Source organism: Nomascus leucogenys, chromosome 2, assembly GCF_006542625.1.
Source record: "Nomascus leucogenys isolate Asia chromosome 2, Asia_NLE_v1, whole genome shotgun sequence".
NCBI classification, from domain to species: domain Eukaryota; kingdom Metazoa; phylum Chordata; class Mammalia; order Primates; family Hylobatidae; genus Nomascus; species Nomascus leucogenys.
Window position 1 is genome coordinate 116,243,255 of NC_044382.1, and position 17,317 is coordinate 116,260,571.

At 37.8% G+C, this 17,317-nt stretch overlaps 1 protein-coding gene across 1 annotated transcript in view; it reads right to left on the minus strand.

Annotated features, from left to right (window-relative positions):
• FBXL17 (F-box and leucine rich repeat protein 17) overlaps positions 1–17,317 on the minus strand; it is a 536,163-nt gene that overhangs the window by 332,486 nt on the left and 186,360 nt on the right. Inside the window, exon 6 of the mRNA XM_030817453.1 lies at positions 1,883–2,013. Within this exon, the coding sequence (XP_030673313.1) occupies positions 1,883–2,013 (131 nt within the window). The remainder of the gene's footprint in view (positions 1–1,882; positions 2,014–17,317) is intronic.

Here is a 17,317-nt window from a genome sequence, read left to right on the forward strand (position 1 = left end):
GCCAACAGAAACCCCATCTCTACTAAAAATACAAAACTTAGTCGGACGTGGTGGTACACACTTGTTTTTTCATTTTTTTGTTTTTTTGAGACGAGCTCTTGCTCTATCGCCCAGGCTGGAGTGCAGTGGTGTGATCTTGGCTCACTGCAAACTCTGCCTCCCGGGTTCACGCCATTCTCCTGCCTCAGCCTCCCGAGTAGCTGGGACTACAGGCACCCGCCACAACGCCCGGCTAATTTTTCCATATTTTTAGTAGAGATGGGGTTTCACTGTGTTAGCCAGGATGGTCTGGATCTCCTGACCTTGTGATCCACCTGCCTCGGACTCCCAAAGTGCTGGGATTACAGGTGTGAGCCACCGCGCCCAGCCAGTGGCGCACACTTGTAATCCCAGCTACTAGGGTGGCTGAGGCAAGAGAATCCCTTGAACCCAGGAGGTGGAGGTTGAAGGGAGCAGAGATCATGCCACTGACTGCACTCCAGCCCGGGTGCCAGAGCAAGACTCGGTCTCAAAAAAAAAAAAAAAAAGAGAGAGGAAATATCTTACATTTAAAGCATTATCTTACACAAACAAATTATTTATCCTATTTTTAAAAGAATATTTAAATCTAAACAGGTTCTAATTTTAGCTGAAATAGTGCTTTCTATTTTGAAAGGAAAATATTTTTGGAAACTTATCTTTTAAAACAAAATTCTTGGAAACTTACTGGGCAAGAATCCTCCTATGCTCATGTTTACAAATCTACCTAATCAGTAGTGCTAGTGCTACTCTGTTGTTTTCATTATAACAGTCTACTTGTAAGGGTTTTCCTGTATCTTTTTCTTCCTTCCTACAATATTTCAAAGAAAAATGGGTTAATCATTACCCATGAGAAAAAACTTCTGATACTATACTGTATAGTAAGCTATTCACCACGTGATTTCCATTTCTGAAACAAATTACATATATATACATACTGAGAACAAAATGTCATCCTTAGGTGCTGATATGGTTTGGATTTGTGTTCCCAGCCAAATCTCATGTCAAATTGTAATACCAATGTTGGAGGAAGGGCCTGTTGGGAGGTGACTGGATCATGGGGGCAGATTTACCCCCTTGCTGTTCTCCTGATAATGAGTGAGTTCTCACAAGAACTGGATGTCTAAAAATGTGTAGTACCTCCCACTTCACTCTTCTCCTTCCTTCTCTAGCCATGTAAGATGTACCTGCTTTTTGCCATGCTTGTCAGTTTCCTGAGGCTTCTCCAGCCATACTTCCTGTACAGCCTGCAGAAATGTGAATTAAACCTCTTATCTTTATAAATTACCCAGTCGAAGGTAGTTCTTTATGGTAATGCTAGAATGGGCTAATATAGGCGCAGTGGTGTATGCCTGTAGTCCCAGCTACTTGGGAGGCTGAGGCGGAAGGATTGCTTAAGCCCAGGAATTGCACCTAGAAAACACAGTGAGACTGCACCTCTGAAAAAAAAATGTCACCTTTAAGAAAGGGTTTAAATGTTAATGTTTCAGATGGTTTCTCCAAATCATTAAAATCAACCACAAATGTTGCAAAAATGTTAAAGTGACAAATAATATATCATTACAAACTTACAAGCATGGCAAAAAGCAGGCATGTCTTAGATGGATAACAAAGAAAAAATTCAACAGCCTACTGTTACAATTGTTGAGGTAAATATTTGCATTAAAGCACCTAAAAACTTTGCTGCACTTATAAGCAATAGATGCATTAAAACTATAGATCTAGATGGTTTTCAAAACTTAAACATAATTTGAAAAGGCACAGCTGTATTCAATTTTAGTTATAGACATGCCTTGTTATAATAATTAGTATTTGCTAAATGTTTTCCTCTAGAAAAGTATTTTTAACATGTTACAATGGTTACCTGTCATTTATGATCCAGTTCAGACAGAGATTGAGAGAGCTAAGATTTTTGCACCTCTTGACAATTTCCATCACGGTTTCATTATCCAGTTCAGTGATATGACGTAGGTCCAAGCTGGAAAGGTTTCTTAGCTAATGAGATAAATAAAATGAAAGATGAAAAAGGTAAATGCTACATTCACTCTCAAAACTTACAAATGTAGTTTATTACAAGGTAGAGTATCATTGTAAAATATTTAAAATAGATGATAGGATAGAATCTTTTAATTAAAGATATTGTATATGTAATATTTTATACACTAAATTAAGCATGAGTGTAGTATAGAAATCTATGGTGAATATCTGAATGGCAACAAACATTAAAAGAAAGTAGATTTGGCCGGGCGCGGTGGTTCACATCTGTAATCCCAGCACTTTGGGAAGCTGAGGCGGGTGGATCACGAGGTAAGGAGATCGAGACCATCTTGGCCAACATGGTGAAACCCCATCTCTACTAAAATACAAAAAAATTAGCTGGGCATAGTGGTGCATCCCTGTAATCCCAGCTACTTGGGAGGCTGAGGCAGGGGAATTGCTTGAACCCGGGAGGCAGCGGTTGCAGTGAGCCCAGATCGCATCACTGCACTCCAGCCTGGCGACAGAGCAAGACTCTGTCTCAAAAAAAGAAAAAAAAAAAAAAGTAGATTTTACTTAAGTATCCTAAAAATCAAGTTAGCAATCTAATGTCTAATAGGTAGGCAAGGTATTGAATATATTACATTAAGTACCTACAATTTGATAAGATTATTCTAACATTGTTCAATTTCAGATATTACCTTCATAATTATAATGCCATTTCTGTATAGATTTTATTTTTTTAAAGATGAAATATGACTAAATGTTTAATTCAGAGATAGCTTGGTGATATATTATCAATGTACTCCAAACTGTACTATTATGGGTATGTGTTTCATCATAAAACAATATAAAATGTGGCTTAAGAAGCAAAAATTTCTCCAGGTTCCACCTTCTCCATGTTTTCATTTTCTATTTCTTTAAGTTTCTTGTCTTCCCCTGATGTTTAGCCTCTAAAGCAAATTAATGATAATATTTACATAAAGGTGGTAGGGTCTTAATTATCCTCTTCAAATAAGCTACCTTTTCAAATATTAAGCTATTTTTGCTTAATAATACTCAAAACTTAATCTGGAGGCATATGATAGACCAAATAACACAAATACCCCTCCCACCAAAGATACCTATGCTCTAATATGTTACCTTATAAGGCAAAGGGGATTTTGCAGATGTGATTAAAGGTATGGATCTTGAGATGGGGAGATTATCCCAGGTTATCTGAGTAGACCCAGTGTAATCACTGGAGACCCTTATAAGCATAGGCTTACTCAGAGAAAGCCAGAGAGATGTAATGGAAGATACAGGAGATGCTTCAATCATGAAAGGGATTCAAGCTACTTTTACTAGCTTCAAATATTGAGGAAGGGGCCAGGAGTCTAGTAATATGGGCAGCTTTAGAGTTGGAAACAGCCCTCAGCTGACAGCCAGGAAGAAATAAGGACCTCACACTTACAACCTTAAGGAATTTAATTCTGCCAAAAAACCTGTAGGAGTGAGCAAGAAAATAGATGCTCCCTTCAGAAACAAAATCCAGCTGACACCTTGAATTTAGCCTGGTGAGACCTGTGTCAGACAGGCTTCTAACTTACAGAATAGTGAAATAATAAACTGGTACTGTTTTAAGTTGCTAAGCATGTGAGAATTTAAGTCAGTTCAGCTTAAACCCCAAGAGAAGACAAGACACTTGAATCTCCACTGAAAATGTTCTATATTTCTGCTGTCTGATATAGTAATCACTAATCACTTGTACCTACTGAGCACCTAAAATGTGACCAGTATGACAGGGGACCTGAACTTTTAATTTTATTTAATTTTAATTATTTGTATTTAATTTTTATATCTGCATGTGGCTAACGGCTACAGCGTTGGACACGACAGCTCAAAAGAATGGTCGTTGGAAGGGTAGGAGATAAACCTGCCAGGCAGTACTCACACTCTCTTTCCACCTTAGCTCCCAATGGGAGAAGCTATACAGAGAGAGTTCATAGAGTCACTACTCAATGCTCTCTGAAGCATGCTGCCCAACTATGGAGATAAATAGAGATCGCTGCGACACATAAAACACAAAAACGTCCACAACAGCAGTTAAATTCTAATTGAGACAGCAAGTGTATGCACCAGCTTCTTCTAAGGGCTAGGTTGTAGGCATTAGTAAAGGCAGAGCTTCAGGAAAAGCTCTCTGCAATTGGCTTATCAGGTAACGTGTTCAAGGAAGTCACGTCCAGTCCAGTATGGGACTCAGCAAAATGATGCTCCAGAAAAGAGGCAGGTCAAGCAAAGAAGAAATGGGTTCTTACAAAATTCCTATTCAATAACCACAGGTTAAGGGTTTTAGCAACATCAGAACATAATTGGTCCTTGGCAACCAAAGCACACAGGAATGGACTCATTCTTGTTAAAAAAGACCTTTCCGGTTATCTCAGCAGCTTCAGGCAACTGACCAGTCAGAACCTTGGTCAACTCCCTCAGTTTCCCCTTCCTCAAGGTTCACCTTACTGAAATAATTATAATCAATACTAAGTCCAGGGCTCAAAGGTGAGCTGTTTGGGCTCTAAAGTTCTGCTGCAAACATAGCCCCTGTTTCCTATATCTTACTTCTCACTGTAGCTTTTTTTAAGTATCTAAAGGTACATAAAAAAGACAAATAAAATACAAAATAAATAGCAAAATAAGTTTCTATAACTTTTCTGACCTCACTAGAATTCACCTAAGGGAACAAAGGGCTGATATGAATGCTCTTTGCTGTGCTTTCTTCCTTTCCAATACGTGATCTGCATGTGGTGGGCACAGAAATCGAAATCACCCACAGTCATGGCTGGGCTTGGAGCAAAATGGAAGGCCAACATCTTTTATGAACAGGAGACACCAGAAGGATAGATGGCTATGTGCACTTATCAACTCACTAGTTCTGTGGGTCAGGAGACCAGACATGGCTTAGCTGTGTCCTCTGCCTAGGGTTTCGCAAGGCAATCAAGATCTCAACTGCGGCTGTCTTTCTTTCTAGAGCTGAAGTTCTGTTACAAGCTCATGTAGCTGCTGGAAGAATTCATAGGATGGGATGGGATGGGATGGATGGATGGGATGGGATGGGATGGGATGGGATGGATGGGATGGGATGGGATGGGATGGGATGGATAGCAATAAAATGAAAGAGACAATGGTAAGCCAAAAAGCACAAGTCTCAGACTCAGTGTTTTTTTGTTGTTATTTTTCATGAGAGGAAGGAAAATAATAGTCTGAAAGCAGCTATGGAGAGCAAAGAGGATCGTGCCCCCACCTCCTGACCCTGAGAGAAACACAGTGAGAAAATAAACAGTTAAGGTAGGCAAAATTCTAAGATGATCCCAATGGCCTATGCTCTATCATAATCCCTGCCCCCTTGAGTGTGGACAGGACCCATGATTAGGATGGAAATTCTTATAAAGCAAAGAGATTTTGCAGCTATAATTATGGTTCCTGATTAGTTGACACTGAATGAATCAAAAGGGAAAGCATCCTAGGTGGGCCTGACATAATCAGTTGAGCCCTTACAAAGGATCTAGAGGTCAGAGAAATTATCCTGCTTGGCCCTAAAGAACTAAGCAACTGTGCTGTGAAAACGACTGTGAGAGGCTTCTGGGTATTGGCCACTGGCTGAGGGCCAGCAAGAAAATAAGGATGTTAGTTCTACAACCACGAGGAACTGAATTCTTCAAGCCACTACATGAGCTTGTAAGAAGACTTGAGCTTTAGAAAGAAATACAGCCCCGGTTGAGATCTTGATTGCCTTGTGAAACCATAGGCAGAGGACACAGCTAAGCTATGTCTGTCTGGTCTTCTGACCCACAGAACTAGTGAGATGATAAATGTACATTGTTTTAAGCTGCTAAACTTGCAGTAATTTGTTGTGTATCAGTAGAAAACAAATACAGGAGGGCTGTGGGGACGTTGTATTGCTGAAGAAAAGCCAGGCTTCACTCAAGACAAGGGGAATATCCTTGCCCACTTTAAATGCTGAGGCTCTCTGTCCCTCTTCAGATACTTATGCTCACAAAAGCACAGAGTGAGAGGCTTAGTCCATTCAGCCTTCTCCTCTAGGTTTGTCTTCAGCTTCCAAGAAAATACTTCCTAGAAAACAGTCAGTTATGATGTGGCCACTCTTGTCAGAATAAAGAGAAATAGAGAGAGACAGACAGTCTGAGACAGAGACAGAGAGAGATATCTAGAAAGTGGGGAGGTCTTCCTAAATTTCTTAAACCAACCCTTACTCATGGGAAGATGGGTTTAATGGAAACACTTTATGAAAATATTTGCACAGCTTCTGGCTTTTACTCAATTCATACTTGTCAATAGTCAGATGCTTCCATATATATCTTAAAACAGGTTAACTGCCTTTTTATGTTCCCTAAAGTTTTATTTTTCACAAGATTTTGCATTAGGGCTAGATAGGTGGATAAAATGGTTTCACTGGTCAAGTTTTCTTGTTTTTGATTGAGCAAAGATGAATTTGTGTGTGTCAAGGATCTGAGTCACTGTTAAATTTGATAATCCTCATATTACTGTTCCCCATACTTCTATTTTCTACCTAAAAAATCACCATTTTTTTAAACCACATTGTCTTTACAGCTAGCTTTCTTTATAGGGCATTTTTGATCCCCACACCCAAGAAGTTTTTATCACGGTTGGAAATATACTGTTCAGTAACATGTAAAAAGAACCAGACGGCCCTTGAGAACTGCAGACGCTGGGCAGCTTTCTGGGCTCATGTGCTGACAGCAGTCCCATGTTGGTATCACAGGAAAATAAGAAATAAACTACATTAAATGGACCCATAGGGCTGCCTGAAAATACTTTGACATATGACTCTTAAACCTATAAACATTAAGGATTAATTTTGCTATTTGTAGCTATATGCATATGTGAACTACTGAATAGAACCATTCAAAATACACATATAGCATGATTTATTTTCCCAATTTATCCTTTACCATAGTTTCTAGGAAGATTCGAAGTCACAAAAATTTTATCCAGCTACATAAATATCTCCTACGCATGCATATTTAGAGTTCTAGCACAGCTTCTGACACAGAGTTTCTATGTGAATTCTTACCTATCTCTTGCCTTCCTTGTAATGTTATCTCTTCATCACAACCGTTTGAATGTACTTAATGCCACTAAACTGTACATTTTACATGGTTAAAATAGTATATTCTATGTTACGTACATTTTACCACAATTTAAAAAATCACATATCAACAAGAAGATGGTGAGAGCATACAATAAAAATTGTGTAGAGAAGAAAATATAAAGCTGCTTGTACCAGTTCAGTCCTTCATCATAGGAAAGATAACTGAGTGTCAACGAGGCTGGGATAACTTATCAAATTGCAGATACTTGATAGAGAGATGTTGGCAAATCTGAGCTATTTTATAGACTTGTGAAAATCCAAAAATAGCTAAAATTTGAGCTCTATTTGACTCTTGAACTTTTAGAAAGCTTGCATCCAGGCCTACTCCTCACAGTAAGGTAGACTGGATGACGGATGACACTGGGCTACTTGTGACTTACTGCCTGTATGTACTGTCCATAAATAAAACATTTCTCACTCTTCCAGTGCAACATAAATGTATCCAGGAATAAACAGGTTTACTTGAGCTCTTATGCTCCAGGCTTCTACAGCGACCTTAAAGAGTATTTTACTCTTGTTTTTTCATGAGCTGACACTCACTACATTCACATGGCCTTCCCCATAACCACTTTGGCCAACTCAACTTGAAATATGACAGTATCCAAAGGCAGTTCCAAGAGACGAATCCCCAGTAACCAGCATCATTACAAGACACAAAACTAGCACTTCTATGAGATGTGGCATTTTTATTCAAAACTGCACAAACAGCTCTGTCAAATTCATCACATTCCTTCCTTCACTACGGGAATTTCATAATGGTGCCCTCCAGTGTTTCATAAAAAGCTACATAAAATAATCCTTCATAGTCTCAAACAGATAATTACATTTAGGAAACTGACATTTTAATTAAACTTACTTTCCTTATAATTCACTGGTAGTTGTGAGTTATACAAATCGCAGAGGATTTGAATAAGCAAAGCCTTACAATCAAGATCTAAATGTTTCACTCCAATTTTTAAATATTTAGTAAGGTATTTTAACAGAAACCCAAGTCAGAATGTATAATGTAGGTAATCATCTTTCAGTTTAATACTGCTTTTATTAGAAAAAAAATGACATCTAATTAATTCATGTTAAAGACTAAAATTAGTCAATGATTGGTATGGCCATGTATGTACTTAAATATAAAATGAGACACTAAAATGTTACCTAGGAAACATAGGCTTGGTGGATTATAGAAAGACCTCAAATGAGTCAGGAGTTCGAGACCAGCCTAACCAACGTGGTGAAACCCTGTCTCTACTAAAAATACAAAAATTAGCCAGGCATGGTCAGGCGTACCTGTAATCCGAGCTACTCAGGAGGCAGAGGCAGGTGAATTGCTTGAACCCAGGAGGCAGAGGTTGCAGTGAGCCGAGATCGCACCACTGCACTCCAGCCTGGGTGACAGAGTGAGAAGAAAGAAAAGAAAAGACCAGACCAGACCTCAAATGGCTTCCAAATTTTCTTAAGACCCTACAAAAGTTAAAAATGAAACAAAACCCTCGATTGTAAAGATTGACTGAAGTGGATGAACTAACAAAAGAGGACTCACAGTACCTTAGCAAAGGCAACATGGATGTTCTATCACTTCAGGACTCTGAGGATAATTTAAGTGAAACAAGTTGGAAGTGTTAATTTTTAAAAATAATGAAAACTTCTATATAGTTAAATATGTTCAAATGTCAATTAGTACCTAAATTACTTCTTGCCAGTACTGCACATATTGACTTTATTGGACCAGGTTTCTAAGTAATTGTAACGTTTAGGGAGCAAAGCCAAGGGTTAAGACAGGCTGCCTTGCTGATGAAGGGGTTGCTGGGTGTAGATTAGCATGACACACTAATCCGCCAAACAGCTGTCAGGCTGTCAAGATGGAGACCAAGGGAGATCCTAAAGGCACAGGAAGAGAGAAGGGTCAGAGAAAGGCACTTATAAGAAAACTGGGAAGAGCTTCCTATTAAAGACAGGGAGAGTGTCTCAAGGAGAAAGGGAAAGGGGTGGTAGCAATAGATCTTGAAGTATAAAAGTAGAAAAAAAGTAAAGAAACTAAGACTGCTGGGAATGAAAAGAAAAGGGGCAGGGAGAATTTCTGTTCCCAAGTCTAGAAAGACTTCCACCCTTGAGAAGGTCTGGTATCTACACTTAGAGAAGGACTTGGTTGGACAAGGGAGGGAACAAGGGGTATCAATAACTAGGCTGGAATCTCAGTTAGTGTATTAAAATGTAATAAAAATCTAAATAAGCCACATTTCGGACATGAGGCAAATCCTTCCCAGCATCTGAGGGTAGAACTCAAAGGCTCTAAATAGCCTTAAAGCTTCACAGAGACAATAACAATTGCTAGTACTAACTATGAAAATAGGACTTCCAGGGTCTTGGAATTAATAGTAGCTGTGATCTTAATTCTCAGGCACCTTCTCTATGTATTCTCTTTCACCCACTGCCTTTTTAATCACACTGGGCTTTTGTCTCTGCATTATTTTCAAATCCAAGGTGTGGTTTTGCCATTCTCCTACTAGATCTGACATTATTCTCCATTTTATTCATTCTGTTTTGCTTTCTAGGACATTTTATGGCCCGCTTCTCCTCAAAGCTGTCCCTTCTAACTCCTTTTTTGCCACATCACTAGCCAGATTAATCTTCTTGAAACAACTTTGCTCAAATCTCCCACCTTCTCCAAAGCCTTTAGGAAACAAAAATATTTCTGCTGCAAAAAGGAATCCCAGAGCTTCCCTATCAAGGCCCTTCATTGTCCATCCCTACCATTCCCTGAAATCTGTTAAGCCAACTCGGATCTCTTTCCCCAGATTTTGAGAAGTTGTTCTCACTATGCTCGGTGAACTGTGCTTATTATTTTAAAACTGCTCTCACTTCACTTACGTTACTCTGATAACTTAGAAGTATCTGTTCTCCTCTCCCTTCCTCTTATTCCACTACCTGGTTCAAATCTCATCTTCTCCACAAAGTCTTTTTGATTAATATAGAGAGGAAAAAGAAAAGTCTTGGAAATATACTTGCCTTAATGCAAACTATTAACTAGGCAGTTCCCAACATATCTATGCTCTTTAAAAATGGGGAATCATTAATTGGCAACAGCTGCCAAGGAACCAGGTAACAATCTTTCCTCCCTGCTACAACTACTTACGAATGCCCTCTTTGACTTCTCCGTCTCTTCACCCTCCCTTCCCTGATCGCTTCCTTCTCCCCTTCTGGCCTTTCCTAGACTGTGCTGCTCAGGATCAATCTCTCATCACAAACATTTGAAATCTAATCTTAATGCTTAAGCTGGGCCTAATCTGAGTCTCTGAGGTAGTAGTTGTGGTAACTCTTGATTCATTCATTCACATTCATTTAAATGTTTCCTGAGCACCTGGCTCTAACCTTGGCTCCAAGTTAGGATAACCAGGGAACATAAAAAAGAAGACTGACGGCCAGGCCCCATACTTAGAGATTTTGATTTAATTGTCTTGGAACAGGGCAAGTCTTCAGTATTTCTGAAAAAGATACCCAGTTGATCTCAGCCTGGACTGGTAACCACTGCTCTGGTGTAGCACAATTGATATTTAAAAATCCAGTTACTGAAAGTACAAAAATAATTTGTAAAGCTTAGCCTCTTTAATCACTTAAAAAATGCAAAAGGTATTATTCTTGTAGTCAGTAATTATTGATTAAGCAGCTACTGTGTACCAGGAACTTCTCCAGCTGATAAAAATACATCAGCGAACAAAAAAGCAAAAATCTCAGTCCATAGAATGGTTATATTCCTAGTTGGGGGATTGGAGGGGGCAATAAATAAAATAAATAAACAAATATGTTAAAAAGTGTTAAGTACTATAGAGAAAAATAAAGCAAGACAAGCTGGATGGAGAACAGAGGGAGGGAAGACGGGTGTAATTTTAAACAGGCAGTCAAGGATGATCTTACTGAAAAGACGACATTTGTGCAAAGATTTAAAGGAAGTGAAGAGCAAACAAAGCCAGGCTGATATCTGGGGCAAGAGTTAGGACAGTGCAAAGGTCCTGAGATGGAAACTGGCCCAGCACTTTGGAAGATGAGTAAGGTGCTGCAGCAGAGTGAATGGAATGAAGACTAGCAGGAGACATGGTCAAAGCAGAGGGCTAAGAAGGACAGATCACACAGGGTCCTGTGGGTCCTGTAAGGATTTTAGCTTTTGCTCTGAGAAATATGGGGAACCTCTGGAGGGTTTTGAACAGGAGTATACCATGTTCTAATTTAGTTTTGAAATGATCACCCAAGCTTCTGTGTTGAATTCAGAACATAGAGCCAAGGGTGGAAGCAGAGAGAAGCTATATTGAATTAATCCAGTCAAGAGTTATCAGTGACTTCGACCACTGTGACAGCAGTTGGAGGTGGCATGAAGTGATTTTGGCTATACAGTGTTTGAAAGTAGAATCAACAGAATTTTTTGACAAATATCTTATGGGGCATGAGAGAAAAAGAGGAGTCAAGGACGATTCCAAGAGTTTTGGTTTGAGCAATCAGAAAATATTGTTGCGACTAACAAAGACAATTTGGGGGCAGGCAGAAAAGATAGTTTTGTTTTGAATATGCTATGTTTGAGATGCCTAGATAACCAAGTAGAGATGTCAAATAAATTTAGGAGCCAGTAGCACATAAATGACATTTACACCTCTACATTTAACATATAGTTGTATTAATTATGTATAAATGTGTTAAATTCATTAAGTTAGCTAGGTACAAAGAGCAGTCTTACAATTTATAGTGAATAAATTTTGAATTAATTGATTGAATTAATGTGCAGGCATACATTCTCACAGTAATAAAATAGAACACAAAGAGCCTAGCCCAATTCTTTAAAAAAAATACGCTTACAGCAATAGTGTCCCCCAGGCCATCTGAGGCAGTTACAAGGCAGAATTCATTTCCTTAGTCTATAACAGCATAATACAGCCTTCCCAGCCGCAGTGCACATCCTCTGTAAAGCTACCTGGGATGCTAGAATTCAGAGCAGGAGACTCTGCCCTCTGTACATCCACTGATGTTGCTCATTCTTTCACCATGGTGTTAACCAAGCTGCTTTATAATCTGGTCTAATTAAGTGTATGTTCCTTCCACTAGAGTCAAAAGGAAGCTACTGTAGGTCAGGACCATGTCTTATTCACTTTTGTGTCGCCAGTGCTTAACACAGTACTAGGTGCATTAAACACATTTATTAAATGCTTAGAACTGATTGAGTAAATTTGAAATCAGGATCAAAACTTTAGATATGACTTTATTTATTTAAGTTTCTAGAAATCAGTTCTCCATTCTAACTCCAACAAATGCAGGATCTGCAGCTCTGAGGCTACATGCTTTTAAAGCTCTTCTATTTGAACATAAAGTTAAGTAATACGTAAACATTAAACAATAAAAAACTACTTTCTCATAGCATACAATTAGAGGTCACTTCAGAACAAGAAGCATAATGAGTTCTCTATTTACATATTTGTTCTTAAAATTCAAAACTTTTTTTTAAGAGCCTCTGTAAGTTATCAGTTTGAAGTATGTGGCAGGAATTTTGAGTAGTTCACCAAAATTTTAATCACTGTCTGCTGCTTCAGAAATGTGAATTTGTTAATTGGATTTCTGCTTCTCAATATACCAATTCAGAATGGATGCTCTGCTCCTCCTCTTTCACTCTGGCAGTCACACAGTCTCTAATTGAGTTTTTTTCCTAGGACTTTTCTTTCCACCAAATCTCTTTCTTTCCTCCATATAAGATTTCTAGAGCTCATAACAAACTACAAACAGCAGTTAAAGTTAGCAGCGCTAAGCAGCCTTGTCACTTTTTTACCCAGCAGGAGCTAAAAATGAAAATTTCCCTTCAATTAAAAAATAAAATATTCACACTGTTTCACTTAAGAAAAAAAATCAAAGCTTAAGTAAATTAAGGGTAAATTAAGTCAAATGTGAATGCAAGCAAGAAAAGACTGCTTCAACTAATTGGACTGGTTGTGTACTTCATTTCCTCATATCAAGTTCAGAGATCTACAAAAAAAAGAGACAGTTCACAAAATTTTGAACCAATTTCAGTCACTTGCACTCATGGATCACACTTCAAAAGGTGAAAAGTTTTGGAAATATATTCCAAATGAAAGTTTTACAATCTTATTTTTTAAAGTAGTGAAATAACTAAAATGCCATTAGCCCAAGACGAAAGCTTACCATATCCAAGCCAAGCGACCTGTACACTGGCCTCTTGATCTTATACTATTAAAGCAATACAGTCAAATCATTTCACTCATTATTTCTAAATGTGTTAAGCTGAAAAACAAAGGAATGACAGCAATGATTTTTAACTTAATGAATGTTATGTCATATATTTTTATTTTCTGGCATTCCAAAAATGTTACAGAAATGTTGTATCTACACTCTCAAATAAAATATCTTTTTTTTCCTGGTTTACAGTATGCAACTGGGACTCACCTTCACGTGGAAAATCTCATGGCCTTACATTCTCATTTATTGGTCTCAATCCCAAGTTAATAAAAAATGCCTAAACCTTAATTTCAGAAATCAGTTTTTCTATTCTGTGATCAGATACTGTTTCAAAGAGCGGATGAGAAACTTTCATCTTTTGAGCCAAAAAGCTGTAGTGCACAGGATGATAACTATCAGCTGAGCCACCTGCAATCTTTGGGTCTTCTACACTATCACAAAAGGATTCTCTAATATGTGGAGAAACGCCATGAGGCCCCCGTCAACAGGTCCCTATGGCTTCTCTCTGTAGAAGAGGTTTACTGCATAGACCTAGAACACTGTAAGTCACCTAGGAAGAAACTAAATAACCTAGGCATTCAGCAGCAGCTTTCTCTCCTTCTAATTTTAAGTCGTTTTTATGATAAAAAAAAAACCAAAATGTATACATAATTCTCCCCCAACCCGTGCTCCAAAGTCTGCAAAGAAAGCCACAAGTCTAATATTAATAATCTAAAAATAAATCAATTGGGTCATCCATACTAGTGAAACAGGAGTCACAGACTCTGGTCCTAAAATAAATAACGATGCAGATTTGAAAAAAATAGTATTTCTTCCACAATCTTCAGCATTGTACTTGATTTCATTTTTCATGGTTATTACCAAAGTGCTCCCAGTCACCTGTCATGGATAGTGAAGGAACAAACACTTTCCAGCTGAGAAAAATCTTAGAAGAGTCAAACTTTTTAAAGGGCAAGTAAGGATTCATATTTGAAATCCAGGTCAAGAACTCCCCAAACACAGAATCAGATCACATTTGTTTTACTTAGTTTTACATTGTTCTATAAACAGTTCCAAGAGGCAACAGCATTTGGTCCACCAAGTATTTCAATTTGAAATTAGTAAGTTTTACTTCCTGACTTCTGTAATTATACTCAATGTTATAAGCTGAAAGTGAATGAGCTAAAATTCTAGGTTAATGACTATGCTACAGGGAGTATATCAGTTATCAGCATGAAATGGTAATCAGAAAGATCTCTCTAAAGTTTTCCTTGATATTAAATAACATGGAATATGAAATTATTAAAGATGATAAAAGTATTTTTAAATGAGGTGCAAAAATTTATAACTTTGATTTATATATTAAAGCACTACTTTCTGAAACAAAGAAATGTCCATCTGTAAAAATGCTCTCTCAACCAATTTTAACCACCTATGAATTCAAAAGCTTCAGGCAACTGAAATAAAATTAAAAATAACAATATCTAGTGTACATCTAAGGTAGAACTTTAAGTATCAACTTATCATTTACCTTAATATTGCATACTTTGGGTCACTTATACCTTCTCACACCAATACAAAAACATGACCAAGATTTTTTAAAACAAATAAACAAGTACAGACAGGATAACATGAATTGTCTTTTAATTGTCAATCAAAACTAACCAAGATACAGCTTCAAATAACTAGTAACCAATAACTCAAATAACTAGTTCACAACAGTTAACTTCTTTAGTCAAATATTTTTCTTTACATTTGCTTCTGTAGATTGACATTATAGATTACAGCACTGAGACAGCATTTCAACTCTGTTTTTGCTAGAAGCATGTGTGAAAACGATCTTTCTATAATTAAGCAGCTAGCACTCCACCCTATTCTTGGAATTCATCATGAACTTGTAGCTTTATTATTCTTAATTGTCATGTAACTGCCTGAGCTTACGTTTCTAGCTACAGCTTTTCTGGATTCAGGAAGGCAGTACAGAGTTAGTGGTAGTCTAAGAAAGAGTCAAGTCTAATTTAAATCTTATATTATGTTCAATTCTCTGCTTGTGCTTTGATGCCAATTGTTCCAACGTTCTCTTAAAGAAAATAAATATCAGTTCTATTGTCTTAAATGTGATTTCATGAAAGAAACCCAGAATGACACAGAAAGGAAGATGTGTTGGTCAAGGTATAATTAGGAAAATAGAAACTACTATAAATATGAAATTACACGAAGGAAATTTCATTAAGGGAATTGGTTATTTTGGTGAAGGAGCAGCTAAGAAGACAAACTGGATATGGTAGTGTAAGCCAGAAACTTAGCAACAGCAGGAAACCACCAGTATCCCAAAGCTGAAGACACTGAAGCTGATCCCTTCAGCACCCCAAAGCTGAAGACACAAAAGGAAGAGTCAGTGTTACTGCGACCCACAAGCCACAGTCAGCCAACACAAGTTGGAGCTGCAGATCAGTCCAGGGCTGGAACCATGGAGGAGATAGAGGTGTTGCCAGAAATGCTACCTGAGTTAGAGAAGGAGAGAGAGAAACATTTATTGTAGCTTCTGCCTCCCTGTGGCATTCCGGTCTCCCACTAAATGCAGCCTGCAAAGTTAAGCCCCCCATAGAATATAGATATAGAAGGGCATGCTTAGAGACAAGAAAGGTTCTGAGGGGAAGGAGGCCTGGTTCTGAGGGCAAGCAGCATGAAGCAAAAGAAAAGAAGGAAGAAGGGGGGCATAGGTTTCCAGCAATGAAAAGAAACAGAGTTACTCTAATGGGAGTTCTTTATAACAATCCAGAAACAGGAATAATTGCCAGAGTATTCCTGTACTTTGCCTGAGAAACCCACAGTGCTGACCAAGTTTGTTTTCTTCTTTGAGCCAGATGAAAGCTGCTTTCTCAGACACAGGAATATTGTTTCACTGTTAAAGATTCAAGATTGACAGTCAATTGCATGTTCAAAAGGGCCTCTGATAAAACACAATAACCAAGCATTTCCTCTAGTGAATGTAACAGAGAAAGTTCCAGCGGGAAGCTTTTTCTCGGAAAAAAAAAAAAAAAACTGATGGCCAATCATCCCACTGGGATACAATCAATTGAACAGAAGTCTACAGTGGGGGAAGCAGCTATGCTCCTGAAGGTTTTGTAAATACACTGTGATCAACAGCTTTTGTGTAAATGCCTGTAATACCTCTGGGCTAGAGAGCAAACATGTGAAGAGCTCAATTGCCTTTAGTCAATGTACTCTATTGGACTCTATTATTGGGTAAGTATGTCTAGAGAAGCGGGAGCTCAAAACCAAACTCTAATCCCAAAATTATTAGAGAAAACAATGAGTAATAACATGTAAGCCCAAATTCTGCTAAGATGTTGAGGTTCCAAGCTAAAATTTCACAACACTCTACTGTCTCATAAACAACTAACTTCTAATGATTAATAACAGGGAGTTACTATGAAAATGAATTCCCTATTTTTAAAGAATGCAACGACAATAAAGACACAACGTAATTTATCTTGCTTTCAATACCCAGGAGCCCCTTTAGAATCATGGAGAACATTTTCGTTCACCAGTATAGAATTCACACAACATTAAACAAAATTGCAAAGAAAAAGATAATACATAAATTCTTTGGATTAGCTATGATTAATAACTGGTGCAGTGTGAATGTATGTACTGTGTTGAAGTATGCATGTAAATGAATAAACAATATACACAGACACAGGTACTTCCCTGTGGCTGATTGTGGCAGACAAGATCTGCCCAGGTGCAGTAAAAAAGCTTCTGAAATAAGACAGTTTAATTAATTAAAAATAAAATATAGTCAAGTATTTTATACATGTACAAACCAATTGCCTATAACTATCAATGTTTTTAATCAATTTTTTAAATTAATTGGATTCTATTTAACTCTGTAATTCTCAATACTTGCTTACTTCAAGTTAATAAGTGAGATCTGCTTATTTTTTTCTC